The 22053-nt window shown below is 45.3% G+C and overlaps 1 protein-coding gene, 1 long non-coding RNA gene and 1 pseudogene across 2 annotated transcripts in view; 1 reads left to right on the top strand and 2 right to left on the bottom strand.

The window, feature by feature from the left end:
• Positions 1 to 1631: 1631 nt before the first annotated feature.
• The window catches only part of LOC132222884 (gastrula zinc finger protein XlCGF26.1-like), a 64987-nt gene continuing 44565 nt past the window's right edge, over positions 1632 to 22053 (top strand). The window contains exon 1 of the mRNA XM_059678231.1: positions 1632 to 1913. Coding sequence (XP_059534214.1) covers positions 1911 to 1913 — 3 coding nt within the window. The 5' untranslated portion in view covers positions 1632 to 1910. The remainder of the gene's footprint in view (positions 1914 to 22053) is intronic.
• On the bottom strand, positions 6183 to 9986 carry LOC132222912 (uncharacterized). Its single transcript, XR_009450330.1, has 2 exons — positions 9770 to 9986; positions 6183 to 9643 (listed from the first exon to the last, which is right to left on the bottom strand). It is a non-coding gene; the product is annotated as an uncharacterized LOC132222912 (long non-coding RNA).
• LOC132222769 (ornithine aminotransferase, mitochondrial-like) lies at positions 17511 to 20775 on the bottom strand (annotated as a pseudogene).

Here is a 22053-nt window from a genome sequence, read left to right as displayed (position 1 = left end):
TGAGTTGATGGACCCTAAACTCTGGGCATAGTGTGCTGCTGGAGTGTGTGGGTGAAGGAGCAGAGAGGTTGGGGTCTGGGACAGGGCTGGAGGGGGGGCAGGGTCCTTGAGAAGGTGGGTTGAGGGAAGGCTCTAGGAATGAGAATTGGAATCAGACTGGATGTAGAGGCAGCAGCCAAGGGCAGGCACATCTGAGACTTGTAAGGACCCAGGGCATGGACACTGTTGTCCCAACTGTCCCAGACTCCGGAGATAAAGAGTCCCCTTCCCTTAGGAGCTGGAGTCCTAGTGGAGGACAGCCCACAGACAGTGAACAGGACAGCCGTGACAGGTGACAGGAACTCAGGCACAAGGTGAAGCCAGTGGTGGTCAGTGGGGGCCTCCCTGAGAAAATATGTGAAGGAGTGGCAGAGTCCAGTTGGAAGGCCTGCTGGGAGCGTGGATTTCCCCCCCCCTTCCCCATTTGGGAGATGAAAGGAGGGCACTAGAGCTGCTTTGGACAACTGACATTAGAAAGGGGGGTCCTGGCTGGCTTGTGGGTGCAGTGGCAGGACTTGACCTTCTCCTTAGGAGTCCTAACAGCTTGCCTCCAGCCCCAGACTACCTTCAGAAGGGCTGATGGGCAGCCCCTTCAGAAAAAATAATTGCCAGAAGGAAATTTGCAGTCCTGAATGCACATACAAATTCCAGGGGCTTAAACATGTTTGCTTATTTCTGAGTAAAAGTGCATCTGTAAGGCGCTTTAGTTTACTCACCTCAAGGATAGTTCTCTAGAGAAAATGACAAACACAGAAATGTACCAGGAGACAGTAATGATGGTAAACTTCCACAGAATTTTTAAAAAATGGTTGCAGGACACAGTATTGGGGCAGGATATGCAATAGAAGAAATATTATTTGAGGTAATGAGGAGCCATAGGCATTTAAAATATATCTGTCTCAGAAATCATCTTTTATATCCCAACACCAGCCTCCAACAGACTGTCAAACTTCAGAACGTCAGAAGGAAGTCAGGGGAAGGAGGGGTTAAGGGATCAACCAAAGGACTTATATGCATTCACATAAGTGAACCCAATGGACACAGACACTATGGGGGGTAAGGGCATGTGCTGAGGCATGGGGGTGGCTGGGCAGAACTCCATGGGGGAAAAGGGAGTTATATGTAATACTATATGTAATACTTTAAACAACAAATTATTTTTTAAAAAAAAAAAGAATAAAATGAAAAGAACCATGACCTCCTGGTTCATAGGTCGAGGCTCAACCACTGAGATAGATACACCAGCTGGGCTGTATTATTTTAAAATTTTCAAAAATGCATATATCTTTTACTGTTGATAGTATTATCGATGTCTCCCATTTCCCCCCTCTGTATATATTCTTTGGTGGATCTCTTGCATTCCTCCCACCTTCTTCCCCTCAGAGATCCGTCAGACTGCTCCAGTTAGCCAGGCTTCTGGTACCATCCAGTCCCTCCCCAGGCTTCACTTGCTGGGCCATAACACCTTTATTCACCTATTGGCTGGGATGCCCAGGGCAGTGGAGAAAACTACATTACCCAGAAGGAACTGCACTCGTGTAGGCGGAGCTAAAGGGCATTTTGGTGCCTGCGCATCCGGTTAGGGCGGGACTTCCGCCTTCCGCCTCGCGGTGGCCATTGTAAACTTTCAGGTCTTTGTTCACAGATTCACAGGCTTCAGGGCGCTGGTCGTGAGGAGGAGGCCTGGGAGGCAGCGCGCCTGCCGTGCGGGGTGTGTCTGAGGCTCCTTGAGCCCAACAGCCCGAGATTGGGGTCCCCGTGCCTCCCGGACTCCTCTCTGCTCACAGCGTCCCCGCAGCCGGACCCCATTTCACCCTCCAGCCTGGGGGACCGGCCTCTCAGGTCCCGCCGCCCAGGTCCCCGCGCTCAGAATGGTGAGTCCCTCGTGGGTGACACGGGGCTGATGGGGGAAGAGGGTGAAAGGCTGCAGGGCCGCCTTGTCAGGACGTGATGGGGCGACTGCGCAGGGAGGATTCGGGAACCCGGGCCTGTTATGGGTCTAAAGCAGTGGTTCTCAACCTTCCTAATGCCGCGACCCTTTAATACAGTTCCTCATGTTGTGGTGACCCCCAATTTCATTGTTACAAAGTGAACATAATTAAAGCATCGTGATTAATCAGAAAAACAATATGTAATTATATATGTGTTTTCCGATGGTCTTAGGCGACCCCTGTGAAAGGGTCGTTCGACCCCCAAAGGGGTCATGACCCACAGGTTGAGAACCGCTGCCACAGAGCCTGGTGGTTGTTAGGCTCTCAACAGACCATTTTCTTTCCACAAATTCCTGCAAATGCAGAGTCGATTAGGTGTACGGGTTTGTGGAGCTTACTTCATGGCCTCACACACTTGTGGCCTCGGAGATAGTAGAGTCCTGGGAGTGTCCGCTGCTCTTGTATCCCTTAGACCTGGGGACTTTGAACAGACACTAAGCCCAGCCTCTTAAGGTCAGGACTAGGGAGGGCTTCATGACGTGGACCTTGTTTTTGGCAACCAGTGTAATGAAGGCAAGATCCTCCAGACAGGTTCCAGAATGTGCAAAGGCTTGGAGTAAAAAGCGAGATGAATCAGGAGCCCACAGGTATATTTAATAGATAGATAGATAGATAGATAGATAGATAGATAGATAGATATAGATATAGATATTAGATGTAGAAAGGAAGGGAGAGGGAGAGAGACAGAGAAACAGGGATGAGCAAAAAACAAGGATTGGTAGCCACCTGCACAATCCCTACTGTGGATCCAGCCCACAACCCAGGCATGTGACCTCATCAGTGCATGGGTCTATGCTCAACCAACTGAGACACATCAGCCAGGACTGTCGATCACTTTAATACAGGGAATCATGGTCAGGTTGGTAATGGTGGTAGTAGCTCAGAAGGGGCAGTGTGAGCCTGAGGACTGGCTTTCTTGCTCGGGCCACTGTTTGTGGGAGGGGCTTGTCACAGCACAGCATTGGGACAGAAGTTGTCATGTAGAGTGTGGGGGAGAGATAATGGTTTTGCAGTGGTCAAGGCCTTTAAAAGTTGAGTGGACCTGAGATTAATTGGAGGCCAACGGGAAATTCAAACACGATGAGGCTAGGGCTGGTACATAACAACTTTTCTAAACTCTCACCAGGATTTTGTTGTGACCCTTGGTGTGGCCTGGCCATGGGGAGTTGCACTTAGCCTTGTGGATTAGTTAAGAGGCTTGATTGGTCATCTGTGAGACTCACTGGGCATGGTGCAGAGAGCCATCGGAGCTAGAACTTGGGTGAAGGTTAAGGGAGGGATGTTGGCTGTGACTAGCGAAGGGACATCAAGTGCAGCATAATAGGAGGTGGGCTATGGATATCTGAGATCTGATTGTTCTTAATAGTTGAGGTTGAAGGAATAAAAAAACAGTCATGCAGAGAGGCCTACATAGCAGGACTCAAGGCTGCCTCTATGAGTGTGTACTATCAGAGTCTAGGCAGTATTTGATTGTGATTCAATTTGGCAACCGTCCTCTGGACCACACATGCTGAGTAATAAGTAAAAGGCCAGGTGATGAGTATGGGGGCTGGGGCTGTGGAAGTGCAGGTTTGAGAGAGGTGTGGTAGAAAGAGTGACATGCACTTGGAGTGAATTCATGGCCACAGAGCCATGACATTGACATAAGAATGAATGAAGGAAGAGTCTATTTCTGGTGGTCCCTGGATGTAACCATACAGTGAATGTTAGGGTAATTGCCTGTAAAGAAACGGTTTAGGTGCTACATGCTAGGGTAAGAGCTTAGGTGCCATTTAACTAACCACCTGCCTTATGTTGTTGGGAGTCACACACTGGTTGATGGGAATGAGGTAGCATTCATCACTGCTACCCAGGCTTGTCAATTTCCACTGGCATGGGTAAGGAAGAAGGGTAAGAGAGAAAGAGGTTATGGACGTGGTGAACTTTAATTTTGGAAAAGAAGGTGATTAGGAAATAATTTATCCACACCATGGAAAATTTGCATTACGTTTGAAGTTGTGCCTCTGGGAATGACGCTGTGTTGTTCAAAGAACTATGTGCAGCAGATGGTGAAAAGTGATGGCCTCTGCACCTTGGGAATGGGATCAAGCTGATGAAGTGTGATGCCATGTTTTTGATGTCATAGAGGAACAATTGGAGGGACTACAAGGCAATTTCCTGAGAAGACCAGTATCAAATCACTCACACTCTCTTTATGGCCAACATCCCTCTCTAACCTATTTTTTGATACCCAATCTATTGATAAGAGACAGTGTGGCATCCATGGGGGGGTCCGGAGCTCAGGTATCTTCTATCTGCTCAACTTAATTTTCTAACAACAGAGGGATACCTAAGTTTTTATTTGGATCCACTTTATTAAAAAATATATTTTATTGATTTTTTACAGAGAGGAAGGGAGAGGGATAGAGAGTTAAAACATCGATGAGAGAGAAACATTGATTAACAGTCTGCTGCACGCGCCCCCCACCCCCCGCCCCCGCCGCCGGGGATATGCCCGCAACCAAGGTACATGCCCTTGACAGGAATTGAACCTGGGACCTTTCAGTCTGCAGGCCGACGCTCTATCTATCCACTGAGCCCAACCTGTTAGGCTGGATCCACTTTTTAAGGCTTTACTTAGATATATGTATAACTGGAAAACAATGAAATGTACTTTTCCAATGTGTACTCTTTGGTGAGTTTGAACATACGGATAAAGCTCTGAAACTTTCACAGGTGAAATAAGTTTCTCTGTTGCACATACCCATGGTGGGGCAAAAGCAGGCTTACAGTTGTGAGCATACAAAACACAGAGTTTATTCTCTTTTCTTAAATAACTATGTTATATATTTTAAATCATATTTTTATTAATTTTTAGAGCAGAAGGAAGAAGGAGAGAAACATCAATCTTCCGACTCCTGTAAGCCCACTACTGGGGATCCAGGAACGCATGTGCCCTGGCCTGAAATGGAACCAGTGACATTTTCGTGAATGGAATGATGCTCAATTAACTGAACCACACTGGATATGGTGGCATTTATACTTATATTATCACTTCTTAATTATTTTCAATACCAACAACTCTAAATCTACTTTTGCCACACCCTGTATTTACCTTATGTCCTTTATCCTGTTTAATAAAAGGGTAATATGCAAATCAACCAAATGGTTGAATGACCGATCGCTATTACACGCACTGACCACCGGGGGGCAGATTTACAATACAGGAGCTGCCCCCTGGTGGTCAGTGCACTCCCACAGTGGGAGCGTCCCTCAGCCAGAAGCCGGCTGACGGGGAGCAAGGACTAAGCAGTCAGTCAGACATCCCCTGAGGGATCCCAGACTGCAAAAGGGTGCAGGCTGGGCTGAGGGACCCTCCGCCCCCCGCCCCACCCCAGTGCATGAATGTCGTGCACCGGGCCTCTAGTTTTAATATATTTTTTTATTGATTTCAGATAGGAAGGGAGAGGGTGAGAGAGATAGAAACATCAATGATGAGAGAGAATCATTGATTGGCTGCCTCCTGCATGCCCCCGCTGGGGATCGAGCCCGCACCCCTGGCATGTGCCCTTGACTGGAATTGAACCTGGGACCTTTCGTCCGCAGGCTGATGATCTATCCACTGAGCCAAACAAGGTAGGGTCCTCTTACCCTTTTATACTCTTTCTGCTTCCCAAGCCCTCCATGCTGGCATTGATATAACTTCTTTTGAAATAGATTAATTCATAGTTTTCATTATTTGTAGGCATTATAAGGTGTATAATCTTTAAGAAACACTGGCATCCTTCATGCTGCACAGTTATTTTGAGATTCAACAATGATATTTATGTAAATAGTTAATTTTTTGTTGCTAAGAAATATTGTATTATTTGGATTATCCACTTATCCTTTGATCTGACTATGGTTTTGTTTATGTTCACGTTTGGGGTTTTATAAATAAAATTGCTGGAATTATTGTGCTGTTTTTTCTTACAAATACATGTTTTACAAATTGATTCTATTGGCTTCTTAGGTAAAAGAAGACAGGCATCAACTGAGTTCAAATGATTAGGATAACTGTTTTAGAGGATGGCTCCATATTTAATGCTATCTTCTCCAAAATTCAATACCTTAATTGTGTGTTTTTTCTTTTTTAATCTTCAGCCAAGGATATGTTTATTGATTTTTGAGAGAGAGAGAGAGAAAGAGAGAGAGAGAGAGAGAGAGAGAGAGAGAGAGAGAGAGAGAGAGGAAACAATGATGTGAGGGGAACATGGATCACTTGCTTCCTGTACATGCTCTGACTAGGGATCAAATCCACAATCTTTTTTGGGGGGTAGGGTGTTATAAGATGATGCTCCAACCAACTGAGCCACCTGGCCAGGAAACACTTTAATTCTTAAGGTTTCCTTCAAACAGTGTATTAGTAGGACTCAGCATTTGAGAGAGTGTTTCTGTTGCATGTGTTGGTATTGGTTGTATGTGTGAATTTGCTGCTACTTTGTGCCTGATTGTATCTGTGTGTGTTTTTATTCTCTTTGTGTCACTCTTCTGTCTCCATGTATGTCTCTTCTTGTGTGTGCCTGTGTGTGTCCACTGTGTGTGTTGGTGTGCCTTGTGACATTGTCTTGGTGGCCCCGTGTATTTTTATCTGTGTTTGTGTGTGTTCCTCTCAAAGTGATGTCCAAGTCTGTAGTCTGGGTCTGTGTGAGCCTGGCCACAAGCCCTGCATCTGAGAGCCCATCTTTGCCTGGGAGTGTTCTGTACCTGTGCATTTCTGTGCTTATGGTGTCTGTATGTTCCCTGTTGGATTGTGTATGTGTGCACCCCAGCAACAGGCAAATGCATAGGCAATCTCCAAAGGGGTGATTTAGAGGATAATGTGTTCATCTTCCTTGCTTCCCAGGCTGAGCCCCTTTTTCACCTGCTCTTCCAAGCCTCTGTTTTACCCCTTTGGGTCCCGTGTCAGGCTTATGGATGGATGAAGTGAGGGGTCATAGAACCCCAGGCTGAGCAAAGGTGGGGAATTGAGGAAGACTCTGGTGGCAGAAAGGAGGTATAGAATGTGGAGGTGCTGTTTTGGAAGTACTCTAAGCCTTCGGGGAGGATCTGGGAGATTTTGGATCCTTGGAAAGGAATCAGTGGATGGGTGTATATGGGGTAAAACTGAGGGGTAAGAATTCTAGGTCCCTGATTCCCCTCTCCCCTCCCCCCCCCCCCAACCAGGAATGAGTAACTGGATACCCCTGGAGAGGGCTGGGAGAGTTTGGCGGTCCTCCTAGTCCCTGATGAGCAGGTCAATCCCTTGCCCATGTGTAAGCTAGGCTGACACTTAATAGGGAATGTGCCTGGGGCTGCTCAGAGCATAATTTTCTGGTATCTGGACACTCATCATTTACTGGGTGAGCTTGGGCACCCAAGAACATTGGGATGAGGAGGGAAAATCAGGCCCAGGGCTCTCTCCAATGGGAATGGAGAGAACTATGGAGCGGCCACATTTAGCACAAGTTCAGGCACAGAATGAATGGATGCATAATATCAACATTGGTGTTAATGTCAGCATTTTGACAATTAGCCCCATCTGATGGAGCACTCACTTCGCCAATGCAAAAGATAGAGACTTGGAGGTAGAGTAGTGACTGATGTTGATTTCAAAGAGCATGAATGCTGGAATGCTTGCATGCATTCGAGTCCTGTATCCTTCCCAGTCAACATTCTTAACATGTGGGTCTTCAACAATAATGGGGGATGCGAGGCAGCCAGGGCTTTAGCAAAGGTCACACTCAGAAATGTGTTCTTGTTTGCTGCCAATGATATCTAACCCTTCTCCTTTTATTGAAGTTCACTCCTTTGAATCTTGACAGTGATGGTTTTGGGCAGTTCTGGAACAAAATCCATGTGAATGAAGACAGAGAGAACCACACTGGCTGATTTCCATAGTCATTTCCTACCAAAACCCACCCATCTCCTTTGCCTCTGCACAGTTCCAAAAGAGGTGATCACATATGAGCACATCAACGAGGCCCATCAAGTAGGTCAGGTTCTCAATCTGACCCCCTGGATTTGGCTGCAGCCCTGTGATGTGCTTTGATCAGTGAAATATGCTGGGAGTGAAGCTGTCACTTCTAACAGAAAAATCTGGAAGCACAGAGTGGCCACTGTCGCTGTCCATCTCTGATATATGTAGGAGATATCTACATGGTGGATTCCTTTTATACCAGTCCCAGGAGAACCAAGGAGGACATATAGCATGACCAAGAAAGATACCTTCCTTAGTATAAGCTACCAAAGCCTTGGGGCTGTTTGTTATCCACAACAATATCTAGCCCATCCTAATGGTCATGCATTACCAACTCTACTCTCGAGGAGGCAGCAGAGCCTAACATTAGAAGCCAGAGCTCTGTTGTTATTGGAGATACAGGGGTTTGACTTCCAGCCCTGCCTTTTATTAAACTCTACAAGCAGTCAATTTACCTTGAAATAATAATGCATTTGAAGCATTGAATCCAGGGCCTGGCACCTGTAGTGAACATTCAGTAACTCTTAACTCCATGGCTTCACAATGTGTACTGACAACAAACGTGTAGACAATGCAGGAAATGTCAACTTGTTCACCTATGTATGTTTTCAAACTTTGTTTTTAAACAAATATGATAGGATTATGTGTATTTATCTTTAATGTGATTTTTTTGATAAAACTAAAAACATGTGACGACTGGAGTGGGTCTTTGGTTGAGCGTAGTCCCAGGAACAGAAAGCTTATCAGTTTGATTTCTGGTGAGGCACAAGCCAGGCTTTCTTGGTGGATTCCCAGTAGGTGGAAGGGACCATGCAGGAGGCACAAATCAGTGTTTCTCTCTTTTCCTTTCCCTTCTACTCTCTATACTAAAAATCAAATAAAAAACTTAAAAACAATATATCCATCCAGATTTGTAGTCTTCAGAAATAATTGAAATAATGATTTCCTCCTCAGGAAGCATTCTGAAATGCTCATGGAATCGGAAATAATATCTCCAAATAAAACACTTCCCAGAAACCTGGGACCAGCCATCAAATCCTAAAGTTGTCATTTCCGTGGCACTGGGGTGCCCCAATACCAATGTTTGCAATGATCAGTCAGTGACTGGGATCCTAATGCCACCTGGTGGGCCAGAAAAATGAAGTTACACAAAGGGCAATGCGCCCAATGATGGCCGTATTTAGCCAATGAAAGCCCAGGACAGGTGTATTTACTCGTGGTGATTGGCATGTATATTACTTTCAGCTTCTTTCTCAAGGTGGGCATTTTGAGCCCTTTGTTCTGTTAACACATTCATAGGCCCCAGCGCTGGATCACAAGAGGATGAGGCTTCAGAGGCAGTGTTCCCATTGTGCAGTGGTTTGAGCTTGTTGAGCAGCCACAGCCAGTATTGAGGCCTGTGTGCCTTCCTGACTCTGTTTTGCTTGCAGAGTTCTATTCAGCCTCATTCCATTTACCTTCCATCCTTGGGTGCCTGTCAGGTCCTGAAGCCCAGGTCACAGCATCCAGAACAGTGATGTGGGTGATACATGGTGTGATGGATGAAAGAGAGTGACAGGCTGCAATGCCACCCTGTAAGGTTTTGGTTAGAGTGGCTGAGCTGAAAGAATTCAGGAATCCTGGGCTCGTTTTGTATCTAAAGGCAACAGAGAAAAGACGAAATATTGCATGAGAAGTTTTAGTTTCATTCTCAAGAACCTAGAGCCATTGCAGACAAGCCCTACTGAACACTGTTAGCATAAGGAAGGGCTGGAAGTCTTACCTCTCTTCCATGTGGTGTTTGCCATCTTTGTGTCATATTCCTGGTGTCGTCTTCCTTCTTTTATGATCTGCAGAGGCCCAGAACTTCACAGAAGCCTCTTATTATTGCTTCCTGCACTTCTTTTCTGAAAATTGCATGGAACCCAGGTGTCATGGGAAACACACTTTTGTAATGAAAGTTCCCCCTGTCACCACAGTCATCATTCATTTCCTCACCTTTTTTCTGTTTTCAGGTTGTTGGCATAAAAGGGATGAGGAGGAGGTGTGTTCTGATCAGAGTATATCTATACAAGGAGAATCACATGTCAGGGATTCTGAGACAGCTCCAGCACCCCCGAAGTCGCATTCCTGTACGCGGTGTTTCTCAGTGTTAAAAGATATTTTGCACCTGACTGAGTCCCAAGCAGAATACTTTGAGTGCAAATGCTTCTTTAGTGACGCATGTGTGAGAGAATTCTGTTCCAGTGCAAACCCTCACCAGAAAAAGAAGGATGTCAGTGGGGAGACATTCTGGAAAGAAGCTATGAACAGGCCCTCACTTGTGACCAGGAGCAGCTTCTACTTGTCAGAGGTGCCTTCAAACAGCAGGGAGTTAGGGGAAGATGTTGAAGCTTTCTCAGAGCTTCTCCAGCCCCAGGCCTCTCAGAACACTGAGGAGCCACACAGTGGCAGTGAGTTTTTACAAGAATACCTCAGTGGAGAAAGTCATCACCAGTGGGGTGAATGTGAAAAAACTGCCAGCCACAACCAGAAAGTTGTTGATTCTAAATGGTGAATGTTCTGGAGAACTGAGTTATGAGTGTGACAAATGTAGAAAAGTTTTCAGACGAATCTTTAACCTCATTCAACATAAGAGAGTTCACACTAGAGAAAAGCCATATGAGTGTACAGATTGTGGGAAGTCCTTCAGTAACAGTTCCACCCTCATTCAACATCAGAGAATTCACACTGGAGAAAAGTCTTATAGGTGTAGTGCTTGTGGGAAGTCCTTCAGAAGTAAGTCTTATGTAAATAAACACCAGCGAGTTCACACCGGAGAAAAACTTTATGAGTGTACAGATTGTCGGAAATCCTTCATTACAAGTTCTAAACTCATTCAACATCAGAGAATTCACACTGGAGAAAATCCTTATAAGTGTAGTGATTGTGGAAAGTCTTTCAGAATTAAGTCTAATGTCAGTAAACACCGGCGAGTTCACACTGGAGAAAAGCCATATGAGTGTACAGATTGTGGAAAGTCCTTCAGTAACAGTTCCAATCTCATTCAACATCACAGAATTCACACTGGAGAAATGCCTTATAAGCGTAGTGATTGTGGGAAGTCCTTCAGAAGTAAGCCTGATGTCAGTAAACATCAGTGAGGTCACACTGGAGAAAATCCATGTGAGTGTACAGATTGTGGGAAGTCCTTCAGTAACAGTTCCACCCTCATTCAACATCAGAGAATTCCCACTGGAGAAAAGCCTTTTAAGTGTAGTGATTGTGGGAAGTCCTTCTGAAGTAAGTTTAATGTCAATAAACCCCAACGAGTTCACCCTGGAGAAAAGCCTTATGAGTGTACAGATTGTGGGAAATCTTTTACCCAAACATGTAGCCTTATGAGACACCTGAGATGTAACACTGGAGAAAAACCTTAAATTTACAGGAAATGTTTTCTTTTGCTTACCTGGAATAACAACACTGAAGGATACTATGATACACGTTTACCTTAATATACTCCCTTTTTATCAGAACATCCACTCTGCTAGTTTCCTCATAAGTTTCAGGTACAAGTGAGGTCATAAGGAACTGCTTGCCCTTGCTATCCTGTCCAGGTCTTCTACATGATTGATGTCACTGTGAAGGTTTATGGCTGTAGTGATTACTCCTCTACCACCTGCTTCACATGAACATATGAATTACAAACCCTGCATGCTCTGTTGTTCTTATATAAATTGTAAATACTCTGAACACACCCTAGCCGATTTGGCACAGTGAATAAAGTGCTGGCCTGCAGACAGAAGGATCCTGGGTTTGATTCCAGTCAAGGGCACATGCTGCGGTTGTGGGCTCCATCACCAGGGGTGTGCATGCAGCAGGCAGCTGATCAATGGTTCCCTCTCATCATTGATGTTCCTACCTCTTTCCACCTCTCCCTTACTTTTTGAAATAAATAAAACCATTATTTTTTATAAAAGAGCAACTGGTGAAATTTAAATAAACTCTCAGATTTAAAAGTAAATACATAAATAAATACCCTGAACTCTTGGCAGGATCTCCAATCCTTCCTCTCTCACTGGGGAATGGGCCTGACTCAGGGTTTGTCCAGAACACCCATTTGCAGCAAAGAAGTAGTACCTCTTAAGGTGGTTCTCACATTGTTTTTATCCTATGTTCAACTTAAGCACAGTTGTAGCAATATACTTATACATTTAATCTGCATTGTTTACATTCTCCAGTACCCTTTTTTAAGTTTAAGCATTACATTAAATGAAGTGTAGGTTTATAATATTTGTTACTTTTCTTGATGTAAATACTCTCATCATCAGTTGCAAACTGCTAAAATGAAGGCACTGAACATAGACATGTTAAGATATATCAGTAGCACATCATTATATTTTATTTGCAACATGCTGGTACAGTAGCAACAAGAACCCTCATAATAAAATTATTGGGAACTGCCCATTTTTCAAACTTTCTTAAAGTTACATGTAGCCCTGACTGGTTTGGCTCAGTTCACTGAGCGCCAGCCTGTGGACTGAAGGGTCCCAGGTTCGATTCCAGTCAAGGGCATGTACCTTGGTTGCATGCACATACCCAGTAGGGCAGTGATGGTGAACCTATGACACGTGTGTCAAGGTGACACGTGAACTCAATTTTGGTTGATTTTTCTTTGTTAAATGGCATTTAAATATATAAAATAAATATATATGTGACACAGCACCAGAGTTAAGTTAGGGTTTTTCAAAATGCTGACACTCCGAGCTCGAAAGTTTCACCATCACTGCAGTAGGGAGTGTGCAGGAAGCAGCTGATCGATGTTTCTCTCTCAGTGATGTTTCTGACTCTACCCCTCTCTCTTCCTCTCTGTAAAAAATCAATAAAGTACATATTTTTCAAAAAGTTAGATGTTGCCCTGACCGGTTTGGCTCAGTGGATAGAGCATCAGCCTGCGGACTCAAGGGTCCCAGGTTGGATTCCGGTCAGGGGCATGTACCTTGGCTGCGGGCACATCCACAGTGGGGAGTGTGCAGGAGGCAGCTGGTCGATGTTTCTCGCTCATCGATGTTTCTGACTCTCTGTCCCTCTCCCTTCCTCTCTGTGGGAAATCAATAAAATATATTTTAAAAAAAAAGTTAGATGTAAGTATAATTCATTTAAAGTATATATATTTTTTAGCATATGCTTTTGGTGTTTCCATACATTCCTGCATGGCTGAAACCAAGATCCTCTTGCCCTTATCAGTGCTTCATTCTCGGCACATAAAAGAACTGGTGCAAAAACACAGCCTGCCTTAGAAATAGCTTACTTGAAATATATCCATGTAAAAAGACACTTATGAAACCCCATGAATCCTATGTTGCCTTCCACCGCTCTGTGTCATCATGATCATTTTTGTATCTACCTCTTCATACATGATTGGGTATTTTACATACATTGCTGCATATGACTTGCTGAGGTCAAAGAGCTCACTGGGTTGGCGAATCATCTCAGTATGCCCAGGTTGTGACTACATGGGGCCAGCCTCTTTTGGAGCTGTGTATGGGCGAAGAAGAGCAGTGAAGATTGGTAGGAAGTGACAGTGGAAATTAGTTCAGATGGTTCACTTTCCCCTCATCCAGGTGCATTTTGTCCGAGAGCTGCCCACGACCACTACTGTCTAGATTCAAAGAAGTGAACTCCAATAAGAGGAATTTGGTCAGAAGTCATTTGCCATGAACTCAGAGCCCACTTCTGAGTGTGACCTTAAATAAATCCCTGGCTGCCTCGGTTCCCCCACTATGTTCGAGGTGAAGATCCACATGTTAAGAATGTTTATTGGAAGGTACAGGACTGCAAGCATTCCAGCATCCATGTACTTTGAAATTAATATCAGTCACTACTCTGTCTCCGAGTTTCTTTATCATTTGCATAGCTCAGGTGAGGGCTCCATCAGGTGGGGCTGAATGTAAAAATGCTGACATTAACATCAGTGTTGGTCTTAGGTTCCCATGCATTTGTGCCTGAACCTGTGCTAAATGTGGTCCCTCCATTGTTCTCTTCATCCCCATTGGAGGGAGCACTGGGCCTAATTTCCCCCCCTTGTTTCAATGTTCCTGAGTGTCCAAGCTCACCCAGTAAATGATGAGAGTCTAGAAGTCTTAAAGTGATGCTCCAAGCAACCCCAGGCACCTTCCTTATTAGGTGTCAGAATAGCTTACACATGGGCAATGGATTGACCTTCTCTTCAGGGACTAGGAGGACCACCTGAATATCCCAGCCTTCTCCAGGGGTATCCAGGTCCTCATTCCTAAGGGGGAATTAGGGTCCTAGGATTCTTCACTCTCAGCTTTCCCTCATATGCACCCATCCAGTGATTCCTTTTCAGGGATTCAGGATCTTCCAGATCCCCCTCAAAGGCTTAGAGTCTGCCAAACACAGTGCCTCCACACTCTATTCTTCCATTCTGCCACCAGTCTTTCCCAGTTCTCCAACTTCGCTCAGCCTGCAGTTCTATGACCCTTCACTTCATCCATTCATGAACCTGAGATGGGACCCAAAGGGGTATAACAGTGGCTTGGAAGAGAAGGGGCTCAGCCTGCGGAGCAGAGAAGAACATACTGTCCTCTAAATCACCCCTGTGGAGATTGCCTATGCATTTGCCTGTTGCTGGGGTGCACACATACAATCTCACAGGGAACATGCAGACATCATAAGCACATAAATGCACGGGTACAGAACACCCCCAGGCAAAGATGGCTCTCAGGTGCAGGGCTTGTGGCCGGCTCACACAGACCCAGACTACAGACTCGGACATCACTTTGAGGGGAATACACAAATACACACAGATAACACATGGGAACAAGACAGTGACACGATGCACACCCACACACACAATGGACACACACAGGCACACACCAGAAGGGACATACGTGGACACAGTAGACAGACACAAAGAAAATAAAAAACACAGATACAATCAGGAACACTCAAAGTGGAAGCAAATTCGCACATACAACCAACACTGACAAGCAAAGCAACACTCCCCTTAATGCTGAGTCATACTAATACACTGTTTTGAAGGAAACATTAAGAACTGAGGTGCTGTCTTGACGAGGTAGTACAGTGGGTTGGAGAATCATCTCATAATGCACCTCCCCTCCCCGCCTGCCCCCACCCCCCCCCCCCACACACACACACACACACTAGATTGTGGATTTGATCCCTGGTTGGGGCATGTATGAAAGGCAACTGATCCATGTTCCTCTCCCATTAATGTTTACTTATTTCTCTCCCTGTTTCTCTTTATTCTTTATCTAAAATCAATAAACATATCCTCAGCTGAGGATTAAAAAAGAAAAATGTAATAATTAAGGTATTGAATTTCCAAGAACAGAGTATTAAATCCAGAGCTGTCTCTCTAGAACATTTATCAGAGAATCATTTGAATGCAGTCAATGTGTCTTCTTTTACCTGGGAGGCTAACAGAATCACTATCGCTGATCTCAGAAAAACCCCACATAATTATTGTCATAGTCATGATCCCCTCCTTGCTTTCATTTAACCACTAAAATATGATGGTTTCTGAATAAAGTCATCCCTTCATTTCCATAACTTAGGTTAGACTTTGAGTGATAAAAATTACCTTATCTTAGTAGAAGCTGTTTCTGAGGGATTCCAACATAACTTTAGGCAACGGAGTGAGTAAAGCCAGTTCTCCCTCCAGGTCCCATGTGGCCATGCACCGCCTGTAGATAACTAGAACCTAGAGGTCCAGGAGTGATGCTCTGAGTAGACCCAGAAACCTTCCTCTATTAGTTTTCAGCTTAGCTTTCACATGGGCAAGGGACACCCTCTCCAGGGATGTTCAGTTCCTCATTATTAGTGGGAACTTAGGAGCCTAGAAGTCTTCCCCTCAGCTTTCCCCCACATGCACCCATCTTCACATTCCTTTCCAAGGATCCTGGATCATCCAGCTACTCCAAGAAGGCACAGTCTTCCACAAACATTTCCAATCCACGCTCTATATCTCCTGTCTGTCATCACAGTCTGCCCCAATTCCCCACCTTGCTACAGCCTGAGGTTCTATGAACTGTCCCTGTGCTTAATTCATACCTGAGATGGGACCTCCAGAGGGACACCAGATGCCTGGACGAGCAGGAGAATAAGGGGCTCAACTGGTGGTGGGGAAGAAAAACAGGTAGTCCTCTACATCTCCTCTCCAGAGATTCACTATGACTTGTCAGTGGTTGGGGTGCACAGACTCAGAAAGAAATATACAGATAACACGAGCACAGAAACATGCAGGTAGAAAACACCCCTGGCCTCTTCTGGGCACTCAGGTGCCGGACTTAGGTCCAGGCTCATATAGACCCGCACTGTAGACATAGGCATACCTTGAGGGGAAAACACACACGCGCACACACACACACACACACACACACACACACACACAGAAACAAACAGTTGGGGCCACCTAGACAGTGCCACAGGACACACACACACAATGGACACACCCCCATATGCTGGCAGGAAACCCTACAACCAAACCTGTCCAGGGGCCCAACCTCTCTGCCCCCTCAACCTCACATCCCACGGTATGTTGTCCCTCAGAGTCCAGGCTCCATCACCTCACTCCAGGTGCAAGGGTCTGCTCGATACAGGCCAAACTTATGGAGCGGGGAGACCACCTGGAATGCATCCCCCCAATGTGGTATCATGTCGAGACCAAGCCTCTCCTTCAGGAAATGCTTGTACTTCAGAATGGTCTCACCATTAAAAACACACAGCACCATTTCCTGGAGAATCCATGCTCCCTCCAGGACTGGTTGGGCAGTGGTATTTTTAATGAAATGAAAATGGAAAATTACCCAGAAATGCAAAAATAGAGAAATTCAAACAATGCCCGTGGAGCTTAGGAGAGTGTATGGGCTGCTCAGAGCTAGGTGAACTTATTTGAGGGCCTCAAGTATTAGGAGCTGCTCCAGAATGCCTGGGAGGGATCTGGGCTCCTCAACCACCTGAATCCAAAATAGCTCAGTCTCAACCCCTGGCTGGAAGGTGCTGAGACCACAAAGCCCATGTCCAGGACCAGAGCTTTTCCCAGCCCCTTAGGGTTTAGTCTCAGGGAGCACAGATGTCATAATTACCTGTGGGTGACTCTTTAGCTCAGCTCCAGTTCCCTACCCTCCACACTGACAGCAGGGCCCCTCCCCTCCTATCCTCTCCCTCACTGTGTGCTCTGCCCTCGTGAGAACCCTTATGGCTGGTTCACCACAGGGTCCCTGCCTGGTCTGTGATGGTGTTCGCATGTGTTGACTCATTTGGTGAAAAAACACACAAATATATTGATGAAAAAGAGAGAGAAGAATAGGGAGAGGGAAACTCCCATTTTGTGTTCCACTAATTTTATACATTGTTTGATTCTTTTTTAAATATAAGCTTTATTTTAAATTTAAAGAAAAACTAAAAATGAGTATCTTTTACAAATTATACCAACACTGAAAACGTAATTTGGGAATGTTGAACATTAGTTCTCAATTCAAAATAATGACATGTCTTGGTGTTGGCTAATGTAAAGTTTATTTAAACCTAGTACTTTTATGTAAGGTTAACCATTTCATCCTTCCTAAAATTCAGTGATTATGATTCAACTTTATAAGGTTAAAGCAGTCTTCTATGTAAAACCCCATATAACGTTTTGAAATACAATATATTTACACCAGCGAGGAAATGATAAAAACCTGTAAAAACCGCATGGGACTTGCCGAAAAGGCTGCCTACATACAGAGGGAGCATTTCTCCTCAGCACACACACGTGATCAAACAGACTCCCTCACGTTCTCTTAGACAGCAACCTGCGTAGTTATAAATGCCGCGCTAGCATGTATGAACTGAAAATAACATATGTTTTAAAAGGTCCTTGAAGACACAGGGGAGTGGAATGAGCCCGCGCTGAGAGCAGCACCACACAGGCTGTTATGAGGATGTGGCCAAGCTGCCAGCCCAGCTGGCTCCGCCCCTGGGGAAGCAGGCCCGCCCCCAGGGAAGCAGGCCCCGCCCCCAGAGAAGCAGGCCCCGCCCCCAGGGAAGCAGGCCCGGACCTCAGAAAGCGGTGGGGGCCCTCAGAAAGCCGGTGGAGGCGGGCCCAGAAAGACTGATGATCTTGTTGATGATCTCCTCGGCCTCCTGGACCTCGTCCTCCTTGATGACCAGCGGAGGCTTGGCCAGAAGTCCATTATCTCCAAGGCGCAGGCGCACCTTCCAAGCATCGGAATCTTTGGTTTCCCGGGTGACGATGGCGTTCAGCAGCCGCTTCCTGCGCACGGCGGTCACGATGTCCGAGGGCAGCTTCCTTAGCTCGTTCTCTTCTTCCAAAACCTCCCAGGCGGCGTTGGCCCCGCGGCTGCCCAGGGGGTTGCAACCTTACGGGGAGCCGCGCTCCCGCGCTGGATGGTCAGCATGATCTCGTGGTCACACAGCACCGCCCACACGGGGTACAGGCCACCGGAGAGGGCCTTGCCCAGGAGGACGAGGTCAGGCCTGACGTTTTCATGGCCGACCGCCAGCCACCGGCCAGTCCTGGCCAGTCCCGTCTGGGTCACATCCAATAAACAGGACCTGGTGCCTGGCGCAGAGCTCGCGCACACCCCTCAGGCAGCCTGGATCGGGACAATGACGCCCGCCTCGCCCTCAATGGGTTCCATGAACTCAGCATCATTTGGATCCTGAAGAGCACGCTCGAGAGCAGGCAGGTCGTTGTAGGGAATGATCTCGAACTCCGGAATGAAGGGGCCAAAGTCGTCGTCGCTGCTGTGGTCCGTGGAGCTGGAGATGGCACAGAGTCCTGCCCCAAGTTTCCAGCTGCGAAGACGATCCTGGCTTTGTCCTTGGGGACGCCCTTCAAGGTGCAGCCCCACCACCGCGCTAGCTTGCAAGCGGTCTCCCTGGCCTCCATCCACCCTGTCTGTGCTCATGGGGAGAACCTGGCGGTAGGTGAGCTTCGTGACTTTCTCCTCGTCCTCGCCCGGCACATTGTTGTAGGAGGCCCGCGAGGTCGGAGTCAGCTTCCCCGCCTGGCTCTTCAGGGCGTCCATGATCTTGGGGTGGCAATGCCCTTGGTTGACGGGGCTGTGCGCACTCAGGAAATCAAAGCATTTCCTGCCTTCCGCATCCCACAGGGAAATACCTGTCCCTCTCTCCAGGGTGAGCGGTAAGGGGTGGTAAAGAGTGTCCCAAAATTCACGCAAGATTTGAATTTTGCGTGGGCATTAACAACAAAAAATAAAAGCCTAATTTTACTTGGTTTATTGAATCAGATTCTAATATCTGTTACCCTGTGATTTCAATCCCTTCAATTTGATAAGCATTACCAAGTACCAATTATGGCCCAGGAACAGGGACAATGAAGACCACGGCTTTGCGTATGTGCCAGCAAAGCCGTGGAGGCCATTTACCCGATGTGCTATTCCATACATAACCCTATACTATATGCTTTATGAATCAATAAAAAAATTACAAGTTTTAATTATAAACCTGTGTTTTCTATCAAAATTACTTCTTGCGTGAATTTTGGGACACCCTTTTGTTGTGAGCGCCATACTGGGCTTCCCGTTCAAAATTGTCCTCAGACCATAGACGGCCTTAGACCGTCTTCTTAGTCGCCACGGATGTAGCAGAAGCCACTGGCGTGTGGGCGCCCGGCAAAGCCCGGCCACAGTCTGCAGAGGAGCTAGCTTGGAAAGCATCGTGTCCGTGGAGCAGGAATCCCACTGACCAGCTACCCTTTCTTCCCGCCGTTCAGATGGAAATGCAGATTCTTCAGCCTGGATCCAGGGACGATCTGCTGGGTCCAATAATCCCTGGTGGCGCCTCCGGCTCCAGAACCAGCGGCTATGTCTCAGGGGCAGCACATTGTTTGATTCTTGCATGGAGCCTGACTGAGGATGGAACCCACAACCTTGGCACTACTGAGATGATGCTTTCATCAACTGAGCTCTCTGGCCAAGGAGAAATTTATCAGGGGTTTTTAGTAAAATAAGTCACTAATGTATCTGAGAATAGAGATACCAGAACCACTGGGATGAGAGATAGTGATGGAAGGCAACGGCGATTCTCAGGTCACGTATCCTGGAACCAGAGAGGAGGGAGCCTGATTCTGCGTTGTGTCACCTGACAACTGCCCTCTCATAATCCAGGACCCCTCAGCAGGTATCAGAGAGCTGGTTTCGGCCCGATTCCCTGCAGGCCAGGCCACAGGACCTCACCTGCCAGAGGAATCCCACTCACTCCATAGACACCCTTGAAGCCAAGGTGCTGCCCCAGCTGCAGCCTAATGGGGAGGGACTGGGGGAGGTTGGGACTAGGGTGTGAGGGACCCTTCTCAGCCAGTCCCACCCCACTTGTCACTTTCTAATTAATTTCCTTTCAATGTGCACAAGTCCATACACCCAGTCACTAGTAAAATATAATGATGTACTACTGAAATATCTTATGTCCATGTTCAATGCCAACATTTTGGCAGTTTGAATGTGGTTATGATATTTACACCAGGGAAATTTTCAACTACTACAAACCTAGACTTCAATGTATCATTAAATGCTTAAACTTAAAGAACACTGGTGGAGAATTAACAATGCAGATTAAATGTATAAGTGTATGGTACAAGTGGGCTATAAATCGTACATAGGGTAAAAATTGAGAAAAAGCATTTTGTTTATAGAATTCAAAAACCAAGAATTCCATATGGCCAAAAAATCAATTGAGTATCTGAGGACTGAGTGAAATTCAAACATATGTCTTAGAGGCTGCACCGCCCTCCTATTGGTAAGAATAGAATAATAAATTAACTTTAAAAGTAAACAAAGAATCCTGAGCATTTTAACAAAGAAGATAAAGGCAGTGAAAGAAATGCACGAAGAAATCATCACCATCATTTTTATGGAAATGAAGTTAAAACAAAAGCGAGTTAACAGTACACTTATTGATGGGGCTACTACTTAAAAAAATTAACCTTTGCATGTACAGGCAGAGTTGCATAGAATTTTCTGGGTGGGTGGGTGGGAAGGCAAAGTGATTGACCATTTTAGGTCACAGTTCCATATATGTTGAAATGTACCACATTCACTGACACTGGAACAGTTTGATAAGACATACATCTGTAGAAAGAATGGAATACAATATTCTGAGCTGTTTTATTTATAAAACCCAAGACGTAGAAATAACTGAAATTATAGGCAGCTCAATAGTAAAAGTGGTTATCCATAGAATACAATGTTTTCTAGAAATAAAAAATTAACTATGTATATAAACGTTAGTGTTAAATCTCAAACTATCTGTATAGCATGAAGGAAGCCAGTGTTTGTTAACACTAGATTGCCCAAGGAAGTCATTTTGACTGCTTTTTAATTTCAATTAGAAAAACAATTATGTATACAAGGACACAATGTCTTAGAATTTTGTGACTTTTTGTACAACATATAAATGCGTTTATTAATAATTGTAGTTACCTCCCCCTCTTTCATTTCCCGTATATATATATATGTGCTATACCTATATTGCCCAAAAGCAGTCATTTTGACTGCTTGGGAAATTTTAAATAATCAAATGACTCTTATTATTGAATTGAGTAAATTTCTTATATGACCAGTTCGGCTCTGTATTGAAATAAGTTTTCATTTTTTTTCGATTACCGTCACATGATAACATACAAGTACATGATAAATGGTCGATACTTGATAAGTTGCAGTTGCTCAATAAGCTAAACTAGTACTTGTTATTCGAATCTTTATGCAGTGATACTTGTTCTAATAAGTTGTTTATTTCTTTTGCGCCCTAAATTCATGAAAGAAATGTCGAATAGAAGTGAGTTATTGGAAAAGCTAAGGAACATAAGTGAAGAGTGCGATATTATTCTTTCACAATGCAGTCATTTTGACTGCTTTTGGGCAATATAGGTATATACTAAGTTTCAGTCTTTCTAGTGTTAAAGAGAATTCACCTTATAGTGCCAATAAAATTATAAAAAATATGAACTACTCCATTGTAAAGGAAGGTAAATCAATGTCTGCATGGAGGGTTGGGGAAGCAGAAATATTACAAAATGAC

The sequence above is a fragment of the Myotis daubentonii genome, chromosome 21, assembly GCF_963259705.1.
Source record: "Myotis daubentonii chromosome 21, mMyoDau2.1, whole genome shotgun sequence".
NCBI classification, from domain to species: domain Eukaryota; kingdom Metazoa; phylum Chordata; class Mammalia; order Chiroptera; family Vespertilionidae; genus Myotis; species Myotis daubentonii.
Note: the sequence above shows the minus strand (reverse complement) of the source record. Positions and strands in the feature narration are given on the sequence as shown.